At 39.5% G+C, this 18,902-nt stretch overlaps 1 protein-coding gene across 3 annotated transcripts in view; it reads left to right on the top strand.

Annotated features, from left to right (window-relative positions):
* LOC308409523 (glutaminase kidney isoform, mitochondrial-like) overlaps positions 1–18,902 on the top strand; it is a 39,923-nt gene that overhangs the window by 16,653 nt on the left and 4,368 nt on the right. Inside the window, exons 8-15 of one of the 3 annotated variants that reach the window (XM_080902331.1) lie at positions 3,164–3,196; positions 5,191–5,249; positions 5,819–5,885; positions 6,734–6,784; positions 7,125–7,301; positions 8,427–8,558; positions 9,042–9,134; positions 10,648–12,478. In XM_080902331.1, the coding sequence (XP_080758457.1) occupies positions 3,164–3,196; positions 5,191–5,249; positions 5,819–5,885; positions 6,734–6,784; positions 7,125–7,301; positions 8,427–8,558; positions 9,042–9,134; positions 10,648–10,791 (756 nt within the window). In that variant the 3' untranslated portion in view covers positions 10,792–12,478. Of the gene's footprint in view, positions 1–3,163; positions 3,197–5,190; positions 5,250–5,818; positions 5,886–6,733; positions 6,785–7,124; positions 7,302–8,426; positions 8,559–9,041; positions 9,135–10,644; positions 12,479–18,902 lie in introns of those variants that run through there. The other 2 variants (XM_080902330.1, XM_080902329.1) reach the window with 2 other exon arrangements.

Here is an 18,902-nt window from a genome sequence, read left to right as displayed (position 1 = left end):
AGGGACAAAAGAGGCGGAGAAGGTGAAGTGACACACGGTCATCACATTAGGGAGTTTAGGTGAGTATCTGGGAGACCTGCATGGTAGACGAGCAGAAAGCAAAGAAGAACCGATGGAAAAACCACAGACTTTTTGAACTTTTGAAACAATAAACTTTGCACTGTATTGTAAAATCGTGATTTTAATTAGATTTTGATTAATTGCACTGCAACCCAGAGGCAAAGGCAACTACAGGAAATGTTAATCCCTCTAAACCATTAATAATCTGACCTTTACTTTCTGTAGATGGATGACCAAACATTTGTTCCAACTCTGCTTTATTTGAATTTAATTGCATGACTTTGTGCTTTTAAAGAAAAGGTAGAAAAAGGGAAGAGCTTGGTTTATAACAAAATAAGAGCATCGCAGTAAAAATGAACGAAAAGAAGCTAAAATGAAAACTGAAACATTCGAGAGAGCAGATGCAAGAGTAACAGTCACAAAAATCAGTCATCAGATGGACGAACGCCTGCATGTCATTTTAAATGTTTGAATGATATAAAATAAATCTGCAGATAATCGACTGCTCTGTGTTTCAGTTCAATGACCCTGGTGTTATTGTTGTGTTTCACTCTCTGCTCTTATCAGCTTTGTTTTTAGCTGCAGGAGGAGGTAGAGCAGGAAACCCTGTGATAAAAGCAACCCACAGCTTTTAGCATCAAGAGCTGGATCGTTTTTCTCAGGACCAAAACAAACTGTTTGTTTTGCAGGCAGTTTATCATTCATGTGTCAGAGTCACTAAATGCTTCCTACTGAGCTGGAGTCTGGACATGTTTAGGTTAGCCAAAACACTCTTAAACCAGGGAAAAATAGGCTGCACTGATTCTCAATTAAATTTTGGCAATAAAAGCCTCCACACATTGTATTTTGACACCTCTGTTATGTTTAAACTGTAAAGCACGGACAGAGACACCCATCAGACCCATTAAACTGCTTCAAAAGTTTGAATTTGCACCAAAATCAGGACTAAATTTTTTTTTCTCACTACAGTTTATCCTTACTGTCATGTGACATTACAGCTTTACTAACACCATCAACCCAGTCATGCAAAGCTCTCACACGGGATTTCTTTGAGAAGTCAGAAAGTAATCAGGAATACAAGTAAATAACAATAATTTGGCATCTTAATAAAAAAAAATCTTCTTTACTATTTTCTCTTTTTTTTTTCCTTTCTTTTTTTTTAAAATAATAAGTTCAAAAATTTATGGATAACGATAATAATTATATTTTATCACTAAAATACAGTTTAGATTAAAGAGCTTTCACATACAGGTGGATTAACAATTACAGAAACATAAAGAATCATTTAGATAATTATAATACTGTTAATTGAGGGCAGCTGTGGGTTCCAGCTTACATTGGGTTTAAGCCACAAATTTATTTATTTTTTTAAAAGTAAAGTGCTGAATATTATGCATAAAAACTGTTTTAAAAAAAGATGAACTTAAACATTTGGAGTCAGAAGTTACCAGACTTGAACAGCAGCATAAACTGTATGGGTGCAGTGCACAGATAGCTGCTAACCGCTGAATAACATTCAAATAAAATCCTCTAATTTCACTCATCTAAACTGCACCATCCTTCCTGGATGGTCTGTTAGTACAATTAACTGCTCAGCCGCCATTTTTATTTGAATTAAAGAGACTCCAAGAGCACAAACACAGGCTGAGGTGAAGCCTGGGAGACGACTTGCTTATATCAGGCTCCGAACATTATTTCTGCTGTAAAGTTGATTTAACGCGGAAGTCTGCAGGGACTGGCTCGCTGCTTGAGTCGGCCTCAAGTGGACGTTAGTGGAACTGCAGATTTTAACGCTTCAACACCGGCTTGGTTGAACTCGCTGCTTCTTGAATCATAAAACTTTTACTGAACATGTCTGGACTCCGGCTCTGCAGGCACGCTCGAGTTAACATTAACCTCACTAAAGTCTGAGCTGATCAGGTTCTGTGTTTTTGAACCACCATGTGATACAAAGAGGACTTCCTTAGACGCTCACAGCCGTCAGACAGGTTCAGTCACAGCTTTCTTACTAATTAATGATGCAGTTTGAAGTCCTCAGGCCTTAAACTCAAACTCAGAACATGTGTCTGTGTCCACATCGGCTCATCAGTGTCTCTTTTTTTTAAATGTGTTGCTTTTGATTTTGATTTTAACTGTAAAGCCGTTGGTGAGGTTGCACAGTTAGCCTTTAACCTTCGGTGGGGAAACCCGCCGTGAGGAGCTTGCCGTGGCAGTATGCCCCCAAACTGTTGTTACATGCTGCTTGAAGGCTACATGTTGTTGCTGTTTTTGTATGTTGCATATTTTGCAGACTTAGGAACTGTGGGAAATAATGACTGCAGCAGCAGGTCAAATGACGTTGGTAATTTTTTCTTCCTTTTCCATATCTATCTCCTCATTCTCTCCCACTTCCCCTGATCCTCTTCCTCTCCCTTCTCTCTATTTTTTTTATTCTCCTCCAATCAGCTCTGTAGAAACTTCATGTAGTGACTCTTTAACATCTCCATCAGTGCCACAGTTTTAAAACTCTACAAGTAAAGTTAAAACTGGTGCTACAGCACTTTAAATGTGCATGTGTGGCCATGTTCTTTTGTTTTGTTTTTCCTTTGCTGTGTTTTCTCTGCGGGACATCAGCGAGCTACAAGCTGTGACGAAGGCCAAACCTCCCTCCCTCTTCACCTCAAATATACACACACTCACACACCTGCACAGTGTTAACTTATAATACACACCTGCCTGCATACACCCACATCTTGCAGACTTACTGTAGAAACATGCACACAGTCAGGAATGTCATACATATTAAAAACAGGTTTGACTGTTTGGATTGGAATCAGTGAGATGTCATGAACACGTCTGCTAAGTCTCCCTTCAAACTTCCCTCTTTGTAATCTATCCGCAAACTGATCGCATTAATAGTTTGTTGAACTCTTGGCAAAGCTCGTGTGATTTTTTTACACTTTATTTGTAATCAGATCTGTTCATGCCTGCTAATTATGTAAATCTAGTTGGTCAGAATTATCATTTATCATTTTATAAAATCTTTTGTGATGTGCTTTATCCTCTGAGATTTCTCTCTATAAATGAACCGTGCTAACGACTCTTTATTTTGTTTTCTCCGCAGCAAAGTGTAAGCAACGCAGAGAAATTTGACTATGTGAGTATTGGTCAGAGCTCTGACCCACAAGTATTTAAAGTTCATTTATATTTTCTTTGTCAAGGTGTGATTCGTTCATCTAACAACGTCATAACCTGATGTTAAAATGTGAAATAAATCTTCTTGGACACTTTATTAGGTACACCTTTTCAAAGCACAACTCTCTAATCAGCCGGTCTGCTTCGAGCTGATGCATCAATATAGAACAGTAGCTCAAATAACACTTACAGTTACAACCAAAGTATGCAGAAGAGCATCTCTGAGCCTTGAACCAGCTTAACCAGCTCAGCTACTGCAGTGGAAAACCACACCGGGTATAACTTCTGTCAGCTAAGAACAGGAAACTGAGGGTACACTTCACACAGACTCACCAAAACTGGATATACCAGATTGGAAAAATGTTGCCAGGTCTGACGAGATAAGACTCTATTTCTGCTGTGGCAGTCAGACGATAGGGTCAGCTGTGGGATGTGGTAGAATGGGAGATTCACATTATGTATGTACAGCTGATAAATCTGCAGTAACTGTGTGATGCCATCAAGTCAACATGGACAAAAATCTCTTGTTGAATCTATGACATGATAAATAATGGCAGATCTGAAGGTGTACCTAATAAAATGACCAGTGGATGTATAAAAGCGACATTGCTCATTTGTTTCAGACTCCTCATTTTGAAGGGTCAACCTGAGCATTCGCTGCCACCAGTGTTGGTCAAGTTACTTGAAAAAAGTAACTAATTACTGATTACTTCCCCCAAAAAGTAATCTCGTTACTTTACTGATTACTTATCTTCAAAAGTAATTAATTACTTAGTTACCTTTTAAAAACACAATTTACAACCTGAAGAGGTGATAAAGCGATAGATCTTTCAGCCCAATTCTACTTTTTCTACATAATCCATCATACAAAATGTAATCAAATGGAAAAGTCTCTTTTTTTAACTTGTTTTATCAGTTTTAATCTTTTAACTTTATGCATCAAGCAAAAATTTAATTATATGCAACATTCTCTGACTTGAATAAATTAGTTTAACATTTAAACCTATTTTCTACACATTCCAGCACATAAAATAAAATATTTTTTGTGTTTACACTCAGTCTTTCAAATAGATGCAAGTAAAAAACAGCAGAAAATAAATAAAGTCAAAGACTCAGCGGTCCTGTTGCTCTATTTTCACCTGTAAAGCAGGACTGCGGTAGGCGGAGGTTTACCCTGGTGCAGGTGTGCTGCGGTCAGTTGAAGAATCCGCGAGTGTCTCTGTGAATTTCCCATTACTTCATAGCGCACTCGGTGCTTGCTTGGAAGTTTAGGGGTTTTTTCGCTGTAAAAAGAAGTTTTCTTCCCACGCACAACGGACGCTAATGTTTTTGTCACTTTTTACGGAATCAAACTCAAAGTAAGGTCAGTACTTCCACGCTTTAAACGCTGCACGCTCATACTCTCTCCCACAATCGATATGTGATCCATTGTTGATCTGCACACAGCTGTTGTCACCAACGGCGCACTCGCTTACGTCACTGTCGTGAGACATTCTCGCAAAAAAACTCACGGTTTTAGTAACGCAGCGTTCCTACGGGAAAGTAACGGTAATCTAATTACCGATTTTGCAATAGTAATCCCTTACTTTACTCGTTACTTGAAAAAAGTAACGCGTTACTGCCCATCTCTGGCTGCCACTGTGTTGGTTTTTCTTGTAGCCATTATTTGAGAGGCTGGTGAGCACCCTCAGCACCCCTCCTCCTCATAAATGTTTTTATTGGTGCAGTCAATGCTCTCGTGTAGGAAAGAGTCAGTACTCGTGAAATCAAACATTGAATTTTCTCTTGAGGTTTAATTATCTGCACCTCTGTGTGTGTTGAATAGGTTTAGAGGGACTCTTGATGTTTTATATGTGCTGTTTAGCTGGCAGCTCTTATCATTTGTAGTGTTTGACCTCCATACATGAACCTCTGGATCATTTTTTCATCTCTACTCTCCTCCTGCTTTCCCTCCAGGTCATGAACTTTCTGAAAAAGATGGCGGGAAATGAGTATGTGGGTTTCAGCAACGCCACGTAAGTCCTCCCTCCACATCGCCTCCTTAAAATCACCCAAGTTTACTTATCCTTGCCCTGCAAACCCCCGAACCGAGCTGACCTAAACACCACCGTAATAACCTTCACAGGCTCATTACAGGAAGCATAAACTGTGAAAAACACCTTAATTAACTGGGATCAAATTAACAAGCACACAGGCCATGTTTTAAATGGCTTATGTTCACGAGAAGTCAGATATAAGCAGGACTGTCTTATAATACCTGCTCAGAACAACAATAATAATAATTAATCGTGTAAAAAAAACCCTTTTCTTTATACAAAAAGGCTGAAAATTGTTTACAGAAACATCATTTTGGTCCTCAGTGACCCACATCTGTTGTGTGCTGAGGACTTCCACAGGTGCTGATGAGGTTTTAAAGGTTTGCATGATTTATGACGGCTCGTGTTGCAGTGTCATCACATGATTGCGTGAGCTGTGGTTATGTTGTACACATGAAGGCCGAGGTCTGTGAATACCAGCACAGCACTGAAATAACACACACACGCTACCTTCATCTGTAATGGGAGTGCTCTTCTTTGTGTGACAGATTCCAGTCTGAGCGTGAGTCAGGAGACAGGAACTTCGCCATCGGCTACTACCTGAAAGAAAAAAAGGTTTGTCTTTGTGATTCTCCTCTCTGAAAACCTGGAGAGAATTTAGAGTTTAAACTATTCGGGCCTCACGTTTCTGCTTATTTTGCCACTGAAGCTTGAAAGTTTACAGCCAGCAGCTCAGCATGTAATGCTTCTCGCCCCTTAACTACGTTCATGCATAAATGAGAAAAATCTGCATATTTTTGATTCAGCTGATTGTAACCCTCCTGATTTGCCTTTTGGTAGGAGTCAGCTAAGACCCCTGAGACTTTTTTTAAACGTATGAATGGAAAAACTGCAGCATCAGTTTAGAACAGAAAAAACCTGGTGGTGTTGTTCTTATCTAGGACACAGCAGCCTGGTTTTTGCCGGGATCACAGATCAGTAACATAAATACAATCAAACAAGGTGAGCCATGTTCTGGCCGAGCTCCTCGTTTGATTAGCGCGAGTGCTGCAAGTTCAGCTGGACTTTCCCAGAAATAAACTCATCTGCAGATGCAAGACAGCAAGAAAGACGTCAGTCAGTCACCGTGTGTCCAAGTCCATGTGTTTCTGAGGAAAGAACAAGATGAAAAGAGTTTTGGGATTTTTTTTTTTCCTGTGAAGAAAACAACAGTTATTCTTTGAAACAGTAAACCTTTGATCAGGTGGTCTGGTGTAAAACGAGTCTTTAATGGGGCTGACGGCACTCGTAAGCTGTGACGGATCAAAGATGATGGAGAGATGATGGATGCATATTAGAGGAAGTGGAGACTGTGAAACACATATTTAAAGGGTTTCAGCCCTTTGGCTCTTGTACCTGATGCTTTCAAGTCTCTTCAGCATGAGAGCATGGTTATTAAATGGTTTTTTTTCTCCTCTCTGCAGTGTTTCCCAGAGGGGACAGACATGACCTCTGTACTGGACTTGTACTTTCAAGTGAGTGTAACTTTAGCTTCTTCCAGTATTTATACATTTTTAATGAGAGGATATCATTAGATTGTTTTCCTGCTTCATTGCTGAGCTGCTTCCTGCTATTGATTTTTATCCTCAAGAGTAAAGCTTCCTTACCAGTTGTTTTCACCGCTTCTTTCTGTGTGATACATACATAGTTTCCTGACTACACACAGATGGTTTTACCTCTATATGCTGTTCCAGTATCTCCCAAACCAATCAGATGGATTTATTTCCATCATTTCCACCCTTTACTTTCACTTTTCTGTCACCTCGTTTTGTAAATCAAGGTGCAGTAACAGAGTTATTGTCTCTGCCTCTCCAGCTCTGCTCCATTGAGGTGACATGTGAGAGTGCCAGTGTCATGGCGGCCACCCTGGCCAACGGGGGTATCTGCCCAATCACGGGCGAGCGTGTGCTGAACCCAGAGGCGGTGAGGAACACGCTGAGTCTGATGCACTCCTGTGGCATGTACGACTTCTCAGGGCAGTTTGCTTTCCATGTGAGTGAAACACAACACGGGTTACTGGTGTTTTGATTTATTAACTGTTTGTATTTTCAGAATTTTTAATTAGACTTGGAACGATGATTGTTAAAACTGCAGGAATATGCAATTTATTAAACAGCAGTGCCTAAAAATAGTTCAGAGTGCTTCAACAAGCAGACAGTAGCACTACAGGTGATTTAAAAAAAATATAACAGTGAACAAAAACCTTAAATAAAGCACTGCAGATATTAAACAAAATAAGAGATGATGTCGAGGAGACAAGGCTTCATCAGGTGCAATGATCATCTAAACTGAGAGCAAACAGGGAAAAAAGTTTGAGTGTTTGTCCTTAAAAATGGACATAAGTGTTCTGGAGACATACTCAAGATGTGGATCCAAAATAAATAGTTTATAGCTGATGATATTAAACTAAAAAAACAAATTCATGAAGCTCAGGTGAAGTTTTTTCACACTTGTTTTCTTACGGAGTTTAGCATATTGTGGAGCTAACGTTCTTTTTTGAAGCATGGGTTGTTGTTTTCGGACAGTTTTGTCTTTAAACATTTCTGGTGCAACCAACAATTCAAAATGTAACTAAGCTTCCTCTGGTGATAATCCAGCTCTGCATAAGCATGACATTCAAAATCCATCCCAGTTAAAACTGTTAAACATAATGAGATGTCTTTTGTTACTTTTAAAAAGCACCACAATTGTATTAATACTGTTAATACAGTGTTTACTGTATTAACAACCCTCAACCGAAGGGCCCATGTGATTGGATATCAGATTTTAAAGTCGTGATAGTGTTAGATTATCTGTGTTAGGTAGTTTTAACCATATGAATTCTCACATTAAACCACAGCTAGAGTATCTCAGAGGAAATGATCAATAAACGAGGCACAACGACTTTCATCCTGAGTCGGTGGGAAATGGATTTCTGGACTCTGAAACTGAACAGAAAAACGAAGGCACTGTTGCTTTGGATCTGACACAAAAAATCTAAATAACTCTTAGGGATTTCTGAGAATATTCAGTGTATCGTGAGATTTACCATCGCTGTGTTGATGTACTTTGTCACCGTCGTGCTGCTTCTGCACACACAGCCAGCCTTTCTGTAACTGCTTTGTTTCCCTGCTGCAGGTCGGCCTGCCTGCCAAGTCTGGAGTATCAGGAGGGATCCTGCTGGTTGTGCCCAACGTGATGGGCATCATGTGCTGGTCGCCTCCGCTCGACAAGCTGGGCAACTCGGTCAGAGGGATCCAGTTCTGCACGGTACGTGATGCCCGGAGAATAAACACTCCGCCTCGAGACAATATTGCACCTCCTTGTTTATTAACTTAAATATTTTACAGCAGCAGAAGGAGCAGAATTGCTTTTAGGAGCTGAAAGTGGCCTTTCATTGCAGGGATGCTCTTTCCCATTAGTGTGGTTCATATTCGAATTCGAATGAGCACCCCGGCTACTTTGCATTGAAGTCTAAGCAGCAGTCATTTTAGATCAGACCCAAAACATTAGCAGAGTCTGAACCGCTCAGCGTCACATTAACACACACAAGATGTAAGACTTCACTTTTAATTTTAATTGAATTTTGTTTACGTTTTTGTTTTCTTTTCATTCATCCATCATCTCTTTTGTTTACCTAGTCCAGGGTTGTGGCAGGGCTGGAGTTTCCCACCTCTCACTAGGTGGCAAGACACCATTTTAGCTTTTCTCAGCTGCTTTGTTAGTTTTAGTCTTTCTGTCTTTGTATTTCAGGACCTGGTGGAGCTTTTCAACTTCCACAACTACGACAATCTGAGGCACTTCACCAAGAAGCACGACCCTCGCAGAGAAGGAGGCGACCAGCGGGTAAGGACAAACGCCGCCTCGTCAGGCTCATGTGACAGCACACCTCTCCAGCAGCTTCCTGTAGTCTCAGCTGTTTGCACTGACCTCCATAACTGCACGCACAGTAGCCCCTAAACTGTCCCTGTTCCTCCTTCGGGTGGAAGAGCTGCATAAAGTGAGTGGAGTATATTCGTTTACTGCAAACATACAAGGAGCCAAATCTTGAGTTAAAAGACACCTGGAGCCAAACTCAGTCTGATCGTTCAGAACATGCCTGGTAGATGATGCAGTGTTTCCCTCACATTTTACATTCAGAGTGCCCAGAACCTTTTTCTGAGGAAACTAAAGTATTTCTTCAGACCGTAGCGTGCACTTCCACAATGGCGAGCACTGGTGAAGCTTTTTTCCGTTACTCTGCTGACGTAGCTGCGGCTTTTTCCATCATGTGACTTTATAAAAACTGGGGTCCAGGGTGCATCCGGGCTTTCGCCATCTCTACTTTCTGTTTAAGCAAGTAAACACAAATGGGTTGAAATGATTAAAAATAAGTGTTCTCCTTTTCTGATTATCACCGTGTTTTTTTTAAAAGCTCTAGCTCGCTTCATTAGTACGACAAAAAAACTGAAGAATAAAATGCTTAAAAAAAAGAAACAAGCAGCGAGCATGTCGGATGATGTGAACCAGGTGTAATAACGGCAGGATTTCGTCAACTCTAAAAATCTGAAAGAAAACTGTTTTGCTCAGGTGGATGGTCACTTAGTGTCCTAAGTGTGTAGTCCTGAGTCACCTGAGCTACAAATGTAAAAGTGGAAAAAGAGGATTTTGTGGACAGATTTGTTTGCTGAGTTACTGACTTACTGCTTAATCTGCTGCTGGACTTTAATCACAATCTATTGATTAGATAGAATCTAATCTATTGTATAAAAATACTACTTTTAAAGTTTCTATAATGCTATATGTCAAATTTACTTTATTTATTATGCCAGCTCTTTTACTTTGATTCCTTCTGCTTATGCAGGCGCAGAGCTTTATAGCTACTCTGTGTCAGAGCCAGCGTAAATATGCTAACTTATTGTTACATTTTGTTGGTAATAACAACAAAAATGTAAACAATTTTAGTTTTATTAATGCAAAAACGAAGAAGAAGAAAGCGTGGTCTTACTGTGATGAAAATGCCCCGCTGCAGAGTCATATGTGGTTAAAGATTTTAATTAACACCTGCTGTTGAGCTGTGTTTCGGTTACTACAGGGCCTAAAAGTGTTTTATAGCTCTATAAACAAAGATGTCTGACCCCTGGTAGGGATATAAGTTGTCAATATGAGCAAGCAGGTGTGTTGTGTTATTACATTATGCAGTATTGTCGGTATATAGTGCTCCATTAACACTACTGAATGTGTGGGAAACACTGTGAAAACTGATGGCACTGTTTTGGCTCCATTTTACTTCCAAGTGTTGCAGCGATCCACCCAGCACATAAACGCAGGCAGAAACGGAGGTTTGAGACTAATTTATTATCCATGTCAATAACAGCAGCAGACCTTCGGACCTATGGATTACGAGAGCCTCCAGCAGGAGCTGGCTCTGAAAGCCCCTCTTTGGAAAAAGGTGTCCCCCACTGAGTCGAACGAGGACAGCTCCACCACTGTAGTCTATAGGATGGACAAAGTCATCGAGTGAAACTTTTAAAACAAACAAACAAACAAACAAAAACAGACGCCCCCACCTCGCCTGATCTCCCAACAACGCGACGGCATCGTCTCCTCACCCTCATATTTATGTATAAATTATGTAGAGGATTATTTATTGCTGGTGAAGCGGTTACTAGGAAACTTGTTTTTGATTTTGTCTGTGCTGGAAAAATGGGATCAGCTTATTATTATTATTATTATTATTATTATTATTATTATTATTATTATTATTATGAACTCCAAAGGACCTCCATTTGCTTCGTTGCCTTAGCGACGTGACAAGGATCTGATGTGTAACGTACGCACTTCGCTCTCGTTTTATCTCAACACACTTTTATCTTTATTTTCTTCTTCATCACGTCAGAGTTTTCTTTTTAACAATGTCAGCTAACGCTGCGTTCACTCTACGACCCAAAACAACAGCTGCTTGAGAGTAAACACTGACTTTAAATTTAGGGGTGTGTTACGAGTGATTAAATGAATATTTTAGCCGTGATTGATATGTTTTATTTTCCTGGTTATTATTATTATTATTTTTTTTTCCCACTTTTGTGACATTTGGCTCCTCGATTTAAAATATAGATGAAGAACATTAACAAATGTCATTCACAAGTGTTGCGTTATTTTGCAGATCTTTGTGTTTTCTGTTAAAATAATACTTGATTTGTGCCTGCTTCCATTTCTTTGACATTAACTCGACTATGAAACAGACAGAAGTCGTGAGGACTTTCAGCTCGAGTTGAGTTTGTTTGTGTTTGATGATGTGGTTGATACTAACAGAGGGCAGTTTTCTCGCAGTCAGGTGACAAAAGCATTGGGCTGTTTCTTAGGTTTGACTTGTTTGCCTGCAGCTTCCTGACATGCTTCTGAATTCTGAGGAAGGAAAGGCGAGTAAAGTCAGTCGTGTAGGTTCAGTTAAAGTCTCTCGTGGCTTCATACAACCATTAACTCCCTTGCATAGCTCACAAAAGTATGCAAACACGATGTCTCCATGTAGAAATAAATCTGCTAAATGTGAATGCAGCATTTATTTACTACAAAGGTGACGATTCATGTCCCTCACCTGAAATTGCGTCGGAAGTTCTGCGAGCAGATGGAGCTGGCACTTCCAGAAAAAAATCAGACGTACTAACCGTGGATGAACTTAATCTGAGGCTTTTATCTGCTCTAGTCCAGTTACAGGATAAAGTCATCAAATAAAACCCTTTTTCTCAGCCACAGTTCATTTCAGTAATGACCAAAGCGATTATCGAGTCAAACACGAGCCTGCTGGGTGTGCGAGTGAGCTGTTAACCAAAAAAATACAGCATGGCTAGCTTCACACGTGGAGTTGTTTCCATAAGCAGCAGGTCAGTGAGAAACAGCTGAAGGAGAACGGATCACATGTTGGATGTGCCGTCACATGCCATTATTTATGTTTGCATTGAGTTACCGCTGTTGTGCCATGATGCTTTTACTGTGTGAGACTGCAGGAATTTATGAAAGTCAAAGGAAACAATCCGACTAAAAGCCGTCTGTGCACAGCAGTTTCTGCAGAACTCCACCTGCAGATCAGATTGTAAGACTCTATCTCACTACACTCTTGCCAGATTCTCATTAATAGACACAAAATAAGTTTCTGTGCACTACAGTTTCATGAGGGACCGGCACTTGTGCAGAAATGTGGCTAAAATCCTGAAACACTGCAGCCCCATCAGCTCACCTGTGCCCGTAACACATCCATGGCTTTTACATGAATCATGTAGCGAGCAACTATTCCCTCCCTCTGACTTCCCGTGTTGTGTTTTACTCTATTACATCAAAGTACCAGAATTACTAGTATTAGTACAATTACTGTTGACCAGAAATACGCTGAGCTCAGCTCGAAAGGTTCCTGCTGAAGTTTTAGTTCTGAACTAACATCCACCTTTCTGATAACCTCTCCGCCTGGCTGTCCAAGTACATTAATGCTCCCAGCAACCCGTCAGGTGCAGGATGAAACATGATTTTTGTGTTTGTGTGGCTTAAACAGCAGTAAGCCACCTGCCACAAACTTGAAGAAATCATGTTAATTAAAACCAGATCCGTTAATCAGCAAAAACAGCTGAGTGCAGGTTTTGGTGGGTCTCTTCAGTAAATCCTGACTGCAGGATGGTTAGTGAGTCTGGCCCTTTCAGTTTTAGAAGCTTTAGTCTGCTGAGGAGCTGCTCTTCTCTATATATGTCACTGAAAACTTTGTTTAAAATAAAAAAATTCATAAATCTGTAGAAAAGAGGTGTTAACCGGTGTGTGTCGATGTTCCAGCTCGAGGAACAACGTTCAGTGTTGTTTGGGAAGTTTTCAGAGTCTTAGTCTCATCAGTTTAGGCAACATTTCTTATTTCTGGATGTTCGTAGCAGCAGGCGTGTGTAGCTATCAGCTGTGCATCTGCACACGAGTGATCTTCAGCTGCAGACCAAAGAGTGTGTTTGAATTTTTACTTCAGACGTTCCGGGTTTATCTCACGAGCTCCTCTGTAAATATAAGTACTTGCACATAAATGTCGCGCCAGCGGATGCCTTAGTTTCTCTGCACCGTGAAGCAGGAGGAGGTGTGTGTTTATTAATCACTGTTGAAACTGAACATGTGTTTGTAGGTTTGAGCTCAGAGTGATGCTGCTGGAGCCGTTACCACCATGTTACTACTGTCATGGCATGTTTTTGTTTTTTTTCCTTTTTTGTTAAACTTCTGCTGGTCATGTGGGTGTTACAGGTGAAACGTATTCAAAAGCCTCAGTCATCATCAGTGTTGCTGGATTATTATAATCTGAAGATTATTATCACATAAAAAAGTTATTTTCTCGTGTAGTGATCAAATGTATGAACGCTTAAATGAACTCCCCCGCATGTGTTGTTGGTTGTGAAGTTCGCTGTTCGACTGATTTTGCTGATTTTAGCTGAATTGTTAGTTATGAAAAATTGACACTGCGTTTAAAATGCAAATTATTATAAAGAGATTTTTAAAAAATATATAATTGCCAAACAATTAGAGAAAATTATGATGTAGCTGCACTTTATTTTTATTTTTTTAGTAAAACTATTGAATGTACAAACTCTTGAGTCACTGGAAAACCGATCTAATGAGGAGGCGATGCGTATGCCGGTTTAGGCTACACAGATCCTGGGTGCTGAGCATACGGAGATAAAAATACTGTGTAGCTTGAACCCGGTTTAACGTACAAAGCTCATTTTATTCCCATTTAAATCAACCATATGTGCAGAGTTTTTCCAGAGTGCGTGACTTTTACGAGCAACCAACCACTCGCTTGTTTTACTTCCCTCACATGTGAGCGAGGCCTTTACCATAACAACAGTTCCTTTTTTTTGTTTTTATGGACGTTTCATTAATCAGTTCACTAAAAAAACTACACTTTTAAGACTAACGTAATTAATTGTTTTAGGACTTGATTAAACGCTGCGCAGCTCGTCGGTTTAACAGGAATAGTTTATTTTCCTGATTCGCTCGGTCTTAGCTCGGCATTTCCTTCTCTTGGCCGTGAGCGAAACGAGTCGCTCTCCTCTTCTTTAAAATATTGACTTTTACATCTTTGGTGCTCCGTTCATTGGCACAAAAATCTGAATTTGAGAGCCAGAGATAAAAACTAAAGGGACCTGCATTGGGGGGAGACTAAACCGATCCAGCCAATCAGGACTAATTATCAATCGCATCTGTCCTTCTTTGTTTTGGAAGAATAACACATAAACGTTGTGTTTGTGTTATTCAGTGTTGGGTGTAACGCGTTACTAAGTAACACGTTACTGTAATTGAATTACTTTTCCACTGAAAAAGTAGAGTAACTGATTACTGTTCATTTTTAGGTATTTTAATTACAGTTACTTACAATGTACTTGCGTTACATTGTAAAATAATTAAACTCGCTGAATATCATTATTTAATTTCAATAATTTATCTTCTAAAGGGTAAAAATAAACTCTGCCGCTTTAACATCGCTGTAGTGCAGCTGCGCGTCATTTCGCACCAGTTTGCTGCTGCATAGTCGTATTCTAAAGCGGAAGATGTCAGACTCGGCTGAAGCGAGTGGCTGTTTTATGAAATGGACATATTCCCGTCTCTTCACTTTTCTGAAACAAGCAGACAAGAATATTACAGTAATATGTAAAAACTATCGGCTGCTGTTAATAGCACGAGTAATCTACTGAAGCGCCTGACAGGAGAGCACAGACGAACACTTCTGAGTGATTCTTGTTCATCATCCATGGATAACACCGCGGCAACTCCTGCTAAGCAGGCAAAACCTGATTTTACTTCAGCAGCACAGAAAGCGTCTGAAGGTCAGCTTAAAAAAATAACTGCAGGCTACATTGTGGAAGAGATGCTACCGCTGCGTACTGTAGTCTCCGTCTTTAAAAGAAGACTAAGAAGTATTTAGTTAAATTACTTATTGAGTAATTAAGTTACTTTTCAGACACAGTAATTAGATAAGTATTTTAAATACAATATTGATTAAGTAATTAGTAATTAATTACTTTTTTAAAGTAACTTACCCAACACTGGTGTTATTCTTCAAAAAAACAAACAAAAAACCCCTGATTATTCCAATCAGAATCGTGACAGCGGGGCTTTTGAATGCAGCGTCAGTGGAAATCATCAGATCTGTATTATGAGTCTGTGTAAATCTTTGTTCGGTTTGCACCATGAAAGTAGATAAAATGAGGAACGGCTCGATCCAAACCCGAGTGTTAGAAAATCAAAGATGATTAAATTCTAATGGTGCAAATTTAACAAAAGGACTCGTCTTTGCACAGACCTTCATGTCATGTATGAGTTTGTTTTCTGTTGTCTGCATGATTTTTTTTTTTGTCAATTTCCATGAATTTTCATCCTTGTTTGAATCCTTTTCACTGTCTCTCTTTTGTTAATTTGTGTCTTGAACATGTGTGTTATCCCTTTGTAAATTAATAAAAGATTTAAAAGTGATCACTACCATCAAAGTTTGGTGACCTCGGAACTGTGAGGTTAGATTTTTATATAAAGACAAGCAGAAGATAAAATGAGCTGCTTCCTGACCTGAAAATGTGAAACCAAACAGTTCCCAGCTCACAGCTGTCATACTTTTATATGTTTCTGTTTGTGAAGTCTCCATGAGCTGCCTCTTTGTTCTGGACGTGCAGACGTGACAGTAAAAATGGTGTCGATATTATTTTTGCTGCCTTGTTGTTTCTTGTATTAAATGAAATAAAGCATCTGTTTTAAACCGTCTCCCCATCTGAGCTCGCAGCGGTTCTTTAACAGAAAACACCCTTAACTTGAAGATTCATGAAGTCGTCCCTCTTTCTAAGGTTTATAAATCAGGACATAACCTAAGAATTCACCACATTATTCTAGTTATGTAAATATAACCTCACTGCTTCCACTGAAATTATCAGCCAGGTGCTGCTAGTTAAAGCACTTCATTAACTGCTCATCAGGTGTGAGTGGAGCGTTCAGGTGTGTTAACATAATGCCTCAGAGGAAAGATGGCAGTGATCAGAGAAGTACCTGTTGCTGACCAGCAATCTGGAAAGGATTGTAAGACCAAATGTTTTTAAATCCATTGTAATACAGCGTGACAAATTATTCATAATTAGTAAACATTCAAGACAGCTGGTTCAGGCTGGCCCAAAAAAGATCTAACAAGCATGGATTATTTGGAAGAGCTGCCAGGAGCGTCGTCTCCCTAATGAGAACGTTGCAGCACAGCTTAGGTTCATAAAGCTGCATCTAAACAAACCAAAAGACTTCTGAAACCGAAGTGGAAATATTTTGTCGACCAAACAGCACGTCAGCACAGGCACCTCATTCCAACAGTCAACCATCAGTACTCCAGTTTTACTGCATTCTGACAGACACGCAAATGCATTTACGGCTCGTCTGCAGGTGTTTTTGTTCACATGGGTTTTAAGGTGCCTGGTTTACCTTTTAGAGAGACATTAGAGAGTTAATGCTTTTATTTTTTTAATTCGATTTGTTTTTCGAATGTCACGTGTGTGAGACTCTGTCTTTTGATTATTCTGAATATTCTGCCTTTACGTACTTGCACCTCAGTAGCCATCTTGGTTAATGGCCCCACTTTAAGTTAAGGTTGAAGCTTTGTTTGCTTTTGTAAACATAAGATAAAAACTTGTTCATCCAGGTGATTTAGTTTTACTTTAATTTGTGTTGTTTTGCACGAAAGAACAATTTTTTTGTGCAAAAATAACAAAAAACACCTCATGAGTCCTGTACTTGGGAAGCTTGTCTCCTCAAGCTTATCTTAGTTTGGTGACATGATCAGAAATTTGTAGCTATTTTAAATAGATTATACAAAAAAGACAAAGTTTTTTTTTCGTTATTTCCAAATATTTGTCAGGTTAGGGGTTTTAAGTATATAATTGTTTTATCAAATATAATAAATAAGTGAATAAATAAATGAGTGAAATAAGCTTTAGTTTCCTTTTTATAATCGTCACACACACCAGTCCAGTTTTTATGGTAAGCTAAGCTAAACTTGCGGGGCTCCGTACTAACTACAGCACACACAGTCACACCCATCGATTGATGTGGAAAGAAGTCACAGCCAGCAGCTCCTTCAGAGCACAGAGAAGCTAAACGCTGACCTTTGAGAAGATCGTCCATGTGAGTGCGCAGTGACGTGTCACATGACAGCAAGGAGAAAAATAGTTCTCAGGTGTTTTTGAAGGACCACCATTCCTCATTTTTGTCATGTCACACCACATAGGCGTGTGACTTTTGGCTCCCTGCCACCAGCAAAACAAACAGATCACAGAATGAGGCTATACTGTACCTTTGGAGAGGTGAATGTTTGGAGGATGTGTTGATGTTGAATTAAGCTTCCTGAAGGTGACAAGCAGCCATCTGTTACTGCATTCATCAGTACTCCAGTTTTGCTGCATTCTAACGTACAAGAAGACATGCAAATATATTTACGCCTCGTCGGCAGGTGTTTTTTGTGCACCTGGTCTGGGTTTTTAGGTGCCTCGTTTACCTTTTAGAGAGACATTAGAGAGTTAACGACTTTCGCACGTGGCTTTGATTTTTGATTAAAGGTCATGTATGTGAGACCCTGTCCCCTGATTATTCTCACCATCTCAAACACAGACTGTATACAAAAGATGGGCATCACCATCAGCTTAATCACTTTTTTAAACTAGGTGTCAGGAGTATAGGGTAAATCTTAAGCGCTCGTTTTGTGGCGACCTGTCAACCACGCAACCTGTCACGCATCACTTTGGTAACTTGCAGACTTCCAGGTTCTGGTTGCCTAAGTAACCGCCCCCTCCAACTTATTGGTATCTTTCCATCTCCTTCGATCACTGCGCCCCTTGCCAGCTCCTTTGCGCATGCCCTTTAAAGAATATTCTTCCTTTACATACTTGCACCTTAGTAGCCATCTTGGTTAATTGCCCCACTTTAAGTTAATGTTGAAGCTTTGTTTGCTTTTTTAAACATAAGATAAAAATGTGTTCATCCAGCTGATTTAGTTTTAATTTCATTTATGTTGTTTTGCACGAAAGAACTTTGGGTTAAAAAAAAAAGGCCCAAGATAAAATAAAGAAGGATTATTATGGACTGTGAATCATACAAAGCTACTCTGAGAGGTAAATGCTCCTGTCACATTCCAAGCCTAATGTTAGTTAATATTACCTAATTCAATGATGTCGAGTTCAAAAGTACCAATAAAAATATTTACTCGTGCACATTTTTGCCACAAATCAGAAAACTGTATGTGCTCATGTTTATTTTAGCCTCTCTGATACAATTTGCATATTTTCATTGGACTACCAAACGAGGACGAGGTTAGGACAACAAAATCAGAAGATTTCACTCAAAGGCCAATTTGTACAAACCAAGGTTAATTTACTTAACTAAAACTAAAGAAATAAAACTAGATGTGAAACTAGTTTACCCTGTAGAGAAACATTATGACACTGGACAGTTACAGGCTTTGTGCGAGACTGATTATTTTTTGAATCTCAAACACAAATTGTATTGAAAAGATGGTTGTAACCATTAGCATAAACATTTTTTTAAACCAGTCCTCACAAGTGAATGAATGAGTGAAGCGCTGCCTGCAGTAAAACA

Source organism: Rhamphochromis sp. 'chilingali' (assembly GCF_963969265.1).
Source record: "Rhamphochromis sp. 'chilingali' genome assembly, chromosome: 14".
NCBI lineage: Eukaryota > Metazoa > Chordata > Actinopteri > Cichliformes > Cichlidae > Rhamphochromis > Rhamphochromis sp. 'chilingali'.
Note: the sequence above shows the minus strand (reverse complement) of the source record. Positions and strands in the feature narration are given on the sequence as shown.